General features: G+C 43.8%; 1 protein-coding gene across 1 annotated transcript in view; it reads right to left on the reverse strand.

The window, feature by feature from the left end:
- Positions 1-11,698, reverse strand: part of adgb (androglobin) — a 400,763-nt gene that overhangs the window by 34,781 nt on the left and 354,284 nt on the right. The window contains exon 35 of the mRNA XM_068044513.1: positions 2,467-2,614. Coding sequence (XP_067900614.1) covers positions 2,467-2,614 — 148 coding nt within the window. The remainder of the gene's footprint in view (positions 1-2,466; positions 2,615-11,698) is intronic.

Raw genomic sequence — 11,698 nt, forward strand, 5'->3', positions numbered from 1 at the left:
TTTTATATTTGATTTTATATTATACTGTTTAAATGTTATTTGAGTAAATAGAGCCATATAATCCTAGTGAATATATATAATCATATATAAGTTGATCAGTAGAGAGAAGGTTATCATAGAATGATAAAAGGGGGGAATGTGGAAGTGAGCAGAAAGGCATGGCACTATGCTTAAATGGAAATATAGCCAAGTTAGGAATAGTAGCTTTGCTGAGCTTTGATTTTAAGTGGCAGAAACCACAATGAAATAGTTAAAAGTAAAGGCAGAGCGTGTGAGACTGTAAAGACTAGCCGACACTGGTAATTGCAAGGACATCTGTTCTTTATGGCCTGATTGTGCGACTCCCTGTGGTTTGGAACAAATGGACTCCTGTGATCAAATGATGTCCATCCCTGTGTGAGTGATAAGGAGTGCTAGGCCCCTCTTATCTTCGTGAGCTGCCACTACTTGTAGCTGCAGACTGCACGAAACACTCAGGAATGTAAACCTAATAGAGATAGTAGGATGCTCCGCAATTACTTGTCACAAGGTAGAGACAGAACTCATGATCCATGTAAGGAGTGAGACCAGAATGGTTATTGATGATTCCTATGCTCTTGCTAATTAGCTTGCTTGTCCGCTTTGTTTTATCTTGCTGGTACAAAACAATATTTTATTAGTAACAAGTATGTATTGAGAATGGAGTGTATTGTAACCTCAGTAACAGATGTACTGCATGTCACCACGTGGGTGAAGTCGAATTGTACCGCACTGATTGGTTAAACAAGGGGGTGTAGCATGAATCTTAATGTATAAACAGTAGTACCTGTATCAAAAACTTCACTTACTCTAGTGGACCAGACAGACTCTGGGTGGAGTCAGTGTCAGTGTATTAGAGTAAGTCAGCCGGCTAAATGCGCAAATAAAGTAATTGATTTTACCTACACATCCGACTCGGTATATTTACTGAACCAGACTGAAGGCAAAAAGAACTCAGATTTACACTATAACATCTTTAATAGCTTCTAACATTTTCCCTAATACAGATGTTAAGCTGACTGGCCTGTAGTTTCCTGCTTTCTGTCTCGTTCCCTTTTTGAATAAAGGAGTTACATTTGCTATTTTCCAATCTAACGGAACCTTCCCAGAATCTAGGGAATTTTGGAAAATTAAAACTAATGCATCAACTATCTCACTAGCCACTTCTCTTAACACCCTAGGATGAAGTCCATCAGGACCCAGGGACTTGTCAGTCCGCAGCTTCAACCATTTGTTCAGTACCTCTTCCCTGGCGATTGCAATTTTCTAGAGTTCCTCCCTCCCATTTTCTTGACTTACAGCTAATACTGGGATGTTACTTGTATCCTCAATAGTGAAGAACGATGCAAAATATCTATTCAATTCATCTGCCATCTCCTTATTATCCATTATTAATTCCCCAGACTCACTTTCTGTCGGACCAACACTCTGTTTGTTAACTCTTTTCTTTTTTAAATAAATATCGAAACTCTTACTATTTGTCTTTATATTTCTAGCTAGCTTTCTCTTGTACTCTAATTTTACCTACCTTATCAATCTTTTAGTCATTCTTTGCTGTTTTTTTATATTCTGTCCAATCTTCTTACCTGCCTCCAATCTTGGCACAAATATAGGCTTTTTCTTTAAGTTTGATACTATCTTTAACTGCTTTAGTTACCAACGGATGGCAGGTCCCACCCTTGGAATTTTTCTTGCTTGTTGAAATGTATCTGTTCTGTGTATTCTGAAATATCCCCTTAAATGTCTGCCACTGCATTTCTATTGACCTATCCCTTAACCTAATTTGCCAGTTCACTTTAGCTAGCTCTGCTTTCATGCCCTCATAATTGCCCTTATTTAAGTTTAAAATACTAGTCTTGGACCCACTCTTCTCTCCCTCAAACTGAATGTAAAATGCAATCATATTATGATCGCTGCTACCTAGGGGCGCCTTAACTATGAGGTCATTAAATAATCCTATCTTGTTGCACGATCGCAGATTTACCAAAATGATACCTGGCTTAAAGGGTTAAATTGAGGACAGATTACATAGATTAGACTTGTATTCCCTTGTCAGTAGATAATTAAGGGGTGATCTAATTGAGGTGTTTAAGATGATTAAAGGAGTTGATAGGGTAGATAGTGGGAAACTGTTTCTTATGGTGGAGCAATCCAAAACAACTGATCTTAAAATTAGAACTAGGCTGTTCAGAGGTGATGTCAGGAAGCACTTCTTCACATACAGGGTAGTGGAAATCTGGAACACTCTCCTCCAAAAGCTGTTGAAACTTAGTCAATTGAAAATTTCAAAACAGAGATTGATAGAATTTTGTTAGGTAAGGGTATAAAGGGTTATAGAACAAAGGCAGATAAATGGAGTTAAGATACAGATCAGCCATGATTTAGCAGAATGGCGGAAGAAGGTTGAGGGGCCCAATGGCCTACTTCTGTTCCCAAACTAAGCAGTACCTGTGGGTGGCACCTCCAATGGTACTGCAACACCATTATCGCCTTCAGCAGCAACGTCATTGACACTTTGGCCTTCCTTCTCACCAGCAGTCAGGAGCGAATCATTTGTTGCTTTGTAATTCAGGATATGTAGACGAAGCTGTGCAGCCTGGGAGACAGTGGGCACAAAAACATTTTGATAGGGATTGTTCCAAATTACATTTTTTTCAGCTCATTTTTGAGGAGCACTAACAAAATGAAAACACATTTGGAAAGTTTTTCACTTGCAATACATGTGGAAAAATGAAGAATACATCAATTAAATAAGGAGAAACCGTTTCCAGTGTCAGGAGGGTCAGTATCCAGAGGACATTGATTTACGATAATTGGCAAAGAAGCAGAGGGAAGATGCGGAAGTTTTTTTTATATACACAGCAGTTTGTTCAGATTTGGAATGCACTGCCTGAAAGGGTGGAGGAAGCAGATTCAGTAGTAACTTTCAAGAGGGAATTGGATGTACACTTGAAAGGAAAAAGCAGGGGAGTGGGACTAATTGGATAACTCTTTCAAAGAGAATGGCCTCCTTCTGTGCTCTAACACTCCAGGCTGGAGATCGGTGGTAAGTCAATCAGTCGATTTTAACTGTATACCCACACCCCCACTCCTATCGTCCCAGTTTTCACTGGGCTGGTTGGGTTAAAACTTATTTTAGCATCTCCAGCAGTGTAGCATTCCTTTAGTATAGCATTGAATTATCAGCTTATGTTACATGAGCAAGTCGATAAAGTGGGACTCACAACTGCTGAACCAACGTCAAGAAAGCCATCACCAAACCAAGCTGGTGCTCAAAGTGGATAAATCCGAAGCTTACTTGTTATAGTAAAAGCTTCACAAATACACTGCCTTTCACCTGAACTTGACCTACTATGATAAAAAACAGAAAGTGCTGGAAATATACAGCAGGTCTGGCAGCACAGACCTGAAATGTTAACTCTGTTTCTCTCTCCACAGATGCTGCCATACCTGCTGCACATTTTCAGCACTTTGTTTTTATTTCAGATTTCTAGCATCCTCAGTATTTTGTTTTTATAACCTACTGTGAATTTGGTAAATAAACCTGGGCAGACAAAAACCTCTGTAAGCACAGTATCAAAGATATTAGCTGAGACAAGAGGCAGAATTTTCCAGACGTACTCCCGACTGAAATGATGGGACCAAATGGGTCAGGAACCTATTTGAATAATTAGCAGCTTTGCCGAGGCTCTTTCACTGAGAACGGCATTATCATCCTGCCTCCAGGTTGTCCGAATGATCAGGGTGGGTGGGTGGGATGATGCACCTAAATCAAGCATGAAGGATTCCTATTTAAAGACAGGGCTTACGACGGCACTGTGAAGCATTGAAGATACTAGTGGAAAGGAAGACACAGCTGCAGTTCTCAGACTAGTCTTTGAAAAGCACTTTGATGCAGTGGTTTTTGTCGAGGTTCATCCCAAGCAGCTCTAACACAGGAGTCTGTGCTCTACGGGCTGTTCCCAGGGACGCACACTGAGATAAACATCAACTGCTGCTGGAGGACCATTAATTCGATGAAAGACACTCTTTGGTCTGCCCTAAACATGCTGGTCTTCCAATGCAAAGAGTTGTCCAGGACCGAGTGTTGCAGACTGGCACATTCCAAAGTCCAGGACTACATGCTGAGGGACACACCAAAGCTTGGGACAGCCGCTGCAAAAGATCAATCGGGAAAGACCACTGTGTAAGGTCCTCCCGCCATAGTGAACTGAGGGGCTGGACCTATGGGAAACCCCCAGCTGTATACACCAAATATGGGTTTGCTGTAAAATGTACATGGCATGTAAAATGGAAAGGAAGGGTTGTGAGGCAACTCACTCCTGTACTGAAGAAAACTGATTTCCTTTGCACTTTTTGGAATGTCAACTAGGGGCTGTTTGGAACTGTGTTGTAATGTATTATTTTTACAGATTTTTATGAATAAAGTATATTTTTGGGGAAAAAAAGTCCTAATGAGCCAGCAAGTTGAGTGTCCTACAACTGTCACCTGGTAGACATCACTTTCTCACCTCCCTAGCATTCTCCTGCACAGCACTCATCTGACTGACACATTTTGCTGCTCCACACATTCCTTTCTCTCCACTATCCTCCTCAAATCTCTGCCTCAGCAGACAACACTCAAACCCACCCTCATCCTATTACCCTCTCGTACCCATTCCTCACAGTTACCCTCCTCAAGAATTCACCTCAGCCCTCATTTCACTTCTTATTCATAATTCTCTGCCTTTTCTCAATGAAGGAAAAGACAGCCCACAACTCCAGGAATAGGCAGAGGACCTGCAGTCACTGAACTCCTGATCGCGATGGAGGAGGAACCCCTTGAGATTGGAAGGATGGCACAAGTTGACGATGGAGAGATGGGGGTGGCCCAAAGACCTGGTGACAGCATTAAATGAAGCACAGCCATATGGTACTTAACTGTCACTCATGTTGAGTTGATATCACTGATACATTAAATGTCATGTCGCACTATACTACCTTTGAACCCTATTTCACCTACTTTCAGTGCTAACTTCATCTCCCATAGGTGCATTGCAGGTCCCAATGGAGGAGATGAGGGAGGATCCTGAGGAGTCTTCAGAGAAGGAACAGCACTCTGAAGACTGACCGTTGTAGGACTCCTGAGCACCCTCCACCAGTGCAGATACACATGCCTTGGTGGGTCCAGCATCACAGATGGATAGTTTAGTTTTAGTTTAGAGATACAGCACTGAAACAGGCCCTTCAGCCTACCGAGTCTGTGCCGACCATCAACCACCCATTTATACTAATCCTACACTAATCCCATATTCCTACCACATCCCCACCTGTCCCTATATTTCCCTGCCACCTACCTATACTCGTGGCAATTTATAATGGCCAATTAACCTATCAACCTGCAAGTCTTTGGCATGTGGGAGGAAACCGGAGCACCCGGAGGAAACCCACACAGACACAGGGAGAACTTGCAAACTCCACACAGGCAGTACCTAGAATTGAACCCGGGTCGCTGGAGCTGTGAGGCTGTGGTGCTAACCACTGTGCCATTGTGCCCCCCTGAGGCACATGGTGAGGTGCACATCATGTGTGAGCAGGAGCAACTGCTGGAGGCAGGGACAGCAGTGCAGAGTCCCCATCGGAGGGTGCAGGACACTCCAAACTCTGCTCAGCTGCACACAGATGCTGAGCCTTGGGGGGTCATGAACAAAAAGGCATTTATGCTGATGACCATCTCTATTGAAAGAGTGGCCAACCTCATGGAGAATCAGAGTGCATGCTGGCTCACACCAATGCCCTGTGCAATCTGGCTGCCAGTTTACAGAGCATTGAACAAAGTACCAAACAAAGCTGAACGCCACACTGACATGCAGCCAAGTCCTCTCCTGCTCTTGGCTAGCAGGGAGGTGGAGGTGAGCTTTGAGAGGGAAGATGGAGAAAGGGCACATGGCATTGGGGGATCTTCTCAAGGTGCCCCACTTCTCCGCTTTTGCCTTCCTTTTCTCAGGCAGAGTCACACAAGCTGCCTCGATGACCCTGCACAGGTGCAGATGGGGAAGTCTTTGGTGGGGCCCTCACAGACTCTAAAATCCAGAGTATAACTGCCATATGTCAGCAGGGAAATGAGCTGCCTGCCTCCAGCTCTGCTGAAGCTACAGATGTCGCACCACGTAGAAGTGATAAAAGCACAAGAGGAAAATGTCGTAATTGTACGAAGGGATTTACCTGGGTACTTATTACAGTGTTACTGTTTCATTAATGCTCCTAATTTCAATGAAAGCATGAGTTTGTGAACTCTTCATTGTCATGGTCTCTACTTTGTTGCATCTGCGATTCACCCTTGTCAGTTTTGATCCATTGAATGGAATGATCAGCCTTGATGAGGTGAAAAGAGTGTGACAGTCAGGGGTTTTGATGGAAAGCATAGAATACTGCAAGCACACATTTCAAGTAAAGTGTGCCTGAATGTGTCTGTTGCAGGCTTCTCTGGCAGTCAGGTGCACGGTTGCAGGCACCAATGGCACATCAAGCTTCTCCTTCTCCTCCAAGGATGTTGCATGCTCTCCACCTTCCTCTTGCACCAGCTGCAGTCCTCTCTACAGTGCCATGTTGAGAAGGGCACAGCAGACCACAATAATCCTGTGGCCAGTGGTTTGCTCTATTGTTGCCCTGGTGGTGACATGGCTCTTGTTATACCTCCCCTGTGACTCTGTGGGACTAGCAGCCAGGTCTTGAGTGAGTAATCCTTATCTCCATGAGCCAGCCGCTGAGGCTGTTTGGTAGACAGAACACCTGTGGTACATTAAAATGCTGAAGGCTGCCTGGATACCTGGTGCAGAATTGCAATCATGTTCTTGTGGTGGTCACAGACCAGCTGCACATTAAGGGAGTGGAAACCCTTCCAATTATAAAAGACACCTGGTGGATTTGATGGCGCCGATTGCCACATGAATGCAATCAATCACCCTCTGGACCTGTGGAAATCCTACGAGTGAAGCAAAGCTGACAGCCCTCTTGGGTTTATAGTCATTAAGGCACAAGAGGAGGCCATTCGGCCCGTTGAGTCCATGGCAGCTGTCTATAGAGCAATCCAATCAGTTCCATTCCCACGCTGTATTCCTGCAGCTCTACAAGTTTATTTCTCTCAAGTGCCGGTCCAATTTCCTTTTAAAATCATTCATCGTCTTTGCTTCCATCAATGTCGTAGACAGCGAGTTCCAAGTGATTAAAACGTGCTGCATAAAAAAGTTCTTCCTCACATCCCCCCAGTATCTCTTGCCTTAAACCTTTAATTTGTGCCCCCTAGTCCTTGTATTATCAACTAATGGGAACAGCTTTACTTTGTCTATCTTATCTAAGCCTGCCATAATCTTGTACACCTCTATCAGATCTCTCCTCAATTTCCTTTGCTCCAGGGATAACATCCCCAGCTTCTCCAACCTAACCTTGTAGCTAAAATCCTTCATCCCTGGAACCATTCTGGTAAATTTAACTTGTCTTATCCGTGTCAAAGTGGATAAAGTTGGAGGCCTTGGCAAACAAGGCATCAGTGACCTGGGTGATGCAGTTGTGGGCTGCAGAATATGAAATCATGCAGATATCAACTGCAGGTCCCTGAAAGGAGCCAGACATGAAGTATTGAGGAATGTCACCTTAACAGCCACAGGCAATGCGTGGCCATATGCTCCTCTTGAGCAGAGGTCTTTTTCCAGGAGGCTGTGGATATCTGCGACTGCTTGTCGTGAGACCCTGATCCTTCTGAAGTTCTATTGTTCAGACATGTCGAGGAAGCTGACGCTTGGCCTACAGACCCTGTGCTGTGGGGGGCATCGCCTCCTTCAAGTGGCAGTTTTCCATCCCTTCTGTCCCCTGAAGCTCCATGTGGCTGTGGAGTAGGCAGCTGCCACTGGAGTCGTTCCTGTTGCTGTGGCTGTTGGGCTGCATCAAACTGCTGCCCCTCGTCAGAGGTCTAAGCAAGAGCAGCATAGGTAGCTCCCGTATAGCAGGGAAGGCTCACAGGTAAGAAGTTGAGATTCAGCTCAGTGGACTCCAAGGCACTTGAAAGTTACTGGACAAAGTTGTATTCCCAAAGAAAGCAGTGAACTCAGGCTGAAACAACTACTGTCAACACAATCCTTTCACTGTGGCTAACCATAAGTTTACTGATTTCAGCCATTATAGTGTTGCTGGCAGGTCAGTTTCAGCCAACAATGATTTCCAGCTGTGCAATTGCCTTCTCCAACTTGACGAGATGGTGTGGAACCTGTGCACTAGCAGGGAAATCCAGAATGCAGGGTTGAATAAGTACTTAATTATCTTAATTGGTTTTCTGACAGATCCGAGGGTGTTCCCAGCTGGCATAGGAACACACTTGGGAAAAGTTGGAAGAGGATGGGATGACATCGGATTCCCAACCCGATGTTCCTTGAGGGGATTTAACTCTCTGCACGCACACAGACCCGCCTCCCTTTTCCTGAGAAAATTCCACATGAGGAATCAGATAGAGAGGTAGATATTATTCCAGGCACTTGTGGATTCAGTGGGTGTTGCATAGCATGACCACAGTGCTCCAATTGGTGCTGAATCTACAGCAACGATCAAAAGCATGATCCAGGTTCTATTCCAACATTCATTTTATTTATGCAATTTATTCATGACCAGCACAATGTCAGCTTCTACAGGCAGATCTCTGCTTTCTATCAATTGAGGCTTAATTTATTTCATGATGTGATAAAGATAACAAGAGTAGAAGTTAACAAATCGACTTTTGTTACACTGGGGCTAACCCCCACAGTAACATGGGATGCCCTCTGTACACTTCTGGCTTCTTTCCTTGGCAAAAAAAACCTGATGGACCATATATTTCAGGCTAAATTATATAGCCTTATTGATGTAAGTCAATATAGCAGGGAAAAAGATAACAGCAGATAAAAAGCAATAGCCTACAATTTAAATTAATTTCTGAAACCAAAATAGCTAAACCATTTGAATCCTTAGTCTTTAACTGTGTCTATTTGATCTATGTGGTGCAAACCTTTCCTCCACTGAATTCTAGCTCATTGTTGTGAAGTAAAAGAAAGATATGTATTTACATAGTGCCTTTCATGATTTCATGGCATCCCAAAGTGTTTTACAGCCAATTGAGTACTTTTGAAGTGTAATGCAGGAAGTGTAGCAGCCAATTTGTACACAGGAAGGTCTCACTGACTTCTTTAAAGTTGCAAAACATCTCAAGGAACTTCGCAGGAGTGTTATCAAACAAAAGTTGACACCGAGTCACTTAAGAAGATATTAGGACAGGTGACCAAAAGCTTGGTCAAAGAGGTAGGTTTTAAGCAGTGTCTTAAAGGACGACAGAGAGGAATGGGGGGTGGGGGGGGCGGGGTGGGGGTGGTGGTGAGCGGGTGTGCTTTAGGAAATGAATTCCAAAGTTTAGAGCCTAGGCAGATGAAGGCATTGCCACCAACGGTGCAGTGATGAAAATCAGGGATGCACAGAGGACAGAATTGGAGGAGTGCAGTGATCTCAGAGAGTTGTAAAGCTTGAGGAGGTTACAGAGATAGGGAGGTGCGAGACCACGAAGGGATCTAAAAACACGGATAAGCATTTTAAAATTGAAGAGTTGCTGGACTGGGAGCCAATGCAGATCAGTGGGCACAGGGGTGATGGCTGAACGGGACTTGGTGCGATTTAGAATATGGGCAGCAGAGTTTCAGATGAGTTCAAATTTACATGGGGTGCAGGGTAGGAGGCCAGCCAGGAAATACCATTTAAAAAGTGGAACATCTTTTAATTTAGTGTCCATCCCAGACAGCAGCTTCAAGACTAAGGAAAATGTTTCACTGAAAACAGTACTTAAATCCAATTATAAGTTCCAGTGCATTCAGTTAGCTACAGTTTTACATTTTTATTTATTTATAGATACAGCACTGAAACAGGCCCTTCGGCCCACCGAGTCTGTGCCGACCAACTACTATCCATTTATACTAATCCTACATTAACCCCATATTCTCTACCACATCCCCACCATTCACTTACCACCTACCTATACTGGGGGCAATTTACAATGGCCAATTTACCTATCAACCCGCAAGTCTTTGGCATGTGGGAGGAAACTGGAGCACCTGGAGGAAACCCACGCAGACACAGGGAGAACTTGCAAACTCCGCACAGGCAGTACCCAGAACTGAACCCGGGTCGCTGGAGCTGTGAGGCTGTGGTGCTAACCACTGCGCCGCCCCAAGAAATTCTGGTTGCTGTTGTAGCTATAGCCCCAGAGGGCCGTAGACTTAGGGTAAAGTGAGGAGGCAGTTCTCTATGAATTATCACAGCCCATATGGGGATCGAACCCACACTGTTGGCATTTATTTTGCATCATACTGTAGCCATCTAACCAACTAAGCTAACCGACCCCCCTTTTTAATGAACAGATATAATGTAGAAATGTAATTGCTTTGCCAGTTGTGTATTATCCAAGGATTTTTTTCCCATAATGGATTCTTTTTGGGCACCTATGCATGAAATGTTTAAAGTAGGGATAACACTGCACAGGTCAATTGACCCTCAACATTTGACTCTCTTGCCTTGGCTCGGAAGAAGACAATTATCAGAGGCAGGTTAGGGTGCAGTGCTTTGCTAGAGCACTATGCACTGTAGTATATAGTTCATAATGCCTCTTGAGATTGTCTTTAAAACCTTGGACAAATCCAGTTGTCTCGTATGTAACTTCTGCTGATGCATTCCTTATACATTCCTTGCACAGGGACTGTCTTCTTGCAACTAAATTTCATCTAACATGGTAAACAAAAGCTTACACTCTAACTCCAAAGCTCTGATAATTCCATCTACAAGATAGCCGATCCATGGAAAGGTCTGTAATTATAAATAGCAAATGGCCAATCATAACTCATCTGTACTGGAATGGATTTTTGTCTTCACTGCTGTGTGGTAATCTGGGAGAGCAGATCATTTGCCCATTGAAAAACCCACCTCATTTTCTCTCCAATGATTTCAAGGCTAAAAGACTCAAGTTAAGAGATAATGATGTAATGCTCATCAATCACCTGGATGGGTGTAGCCCCAACAAGAAAGAAGCTCAACACAGAGCACTTCACTTGATTGGTGTCCCAATATTAGACTCAATATCTACCCCATTCACCAATGGACCACTCTGACTGCAACATGTGCCCTCCACAGGATGCAATGCAGCAACTTGTCAAGCCTACTTCAACAGCAGTTTATTCCCCATGACCTCCACCATCAACAAATACAAGGGCAGTAATTTTGTGGGAACATCAATACCTCCAAGTTCTTCTCCAAGTTACACATACTGCCGATTGCATGTATATTATTGTTCCTTCAGCTTCGCTGGATCAAGATCCTGAAATTCCCTACCTAACCTGCGTGTGGGTGCACCATCACCACAGGAACGGCAGCAGTTCAAAGGAAAGCGCACCACCATCTTCTCAGAGCAAGTAGGGGTGGGCATTAAATGCCGTCTTGCTTGTGTCACCAACATCCTGAGAACAAGAAGCCATAAGTACAGTGGGAGCATTCGCTCATGAATGCTTGTATTCCCTAGATTGTTGTGTCTGCTATTTTCTATTTCCCAATTGCTCTCCTAGTTTCATAACAGTTATTTGCCCCACTTCATATCCCACAATTAAATCAAACAATGTTTCTTTCCTTTTTGGAATATACT

Source organism: Heterodontus francisci, chromosome 13 (assembly GCF_036365525.1).
Source record: "Heterodontus francisci isolate sHetFra1 chromosome 13, sHetFra1.hap1, whole genome shotgun sequence".
NCBI classification, from domain to species: Eukaryota; Metazoa; Chordata; class Chondrichthyes; order Heterodontiformes; family Heterodontidae; genus Heterodontus; species Heterodontus francisci.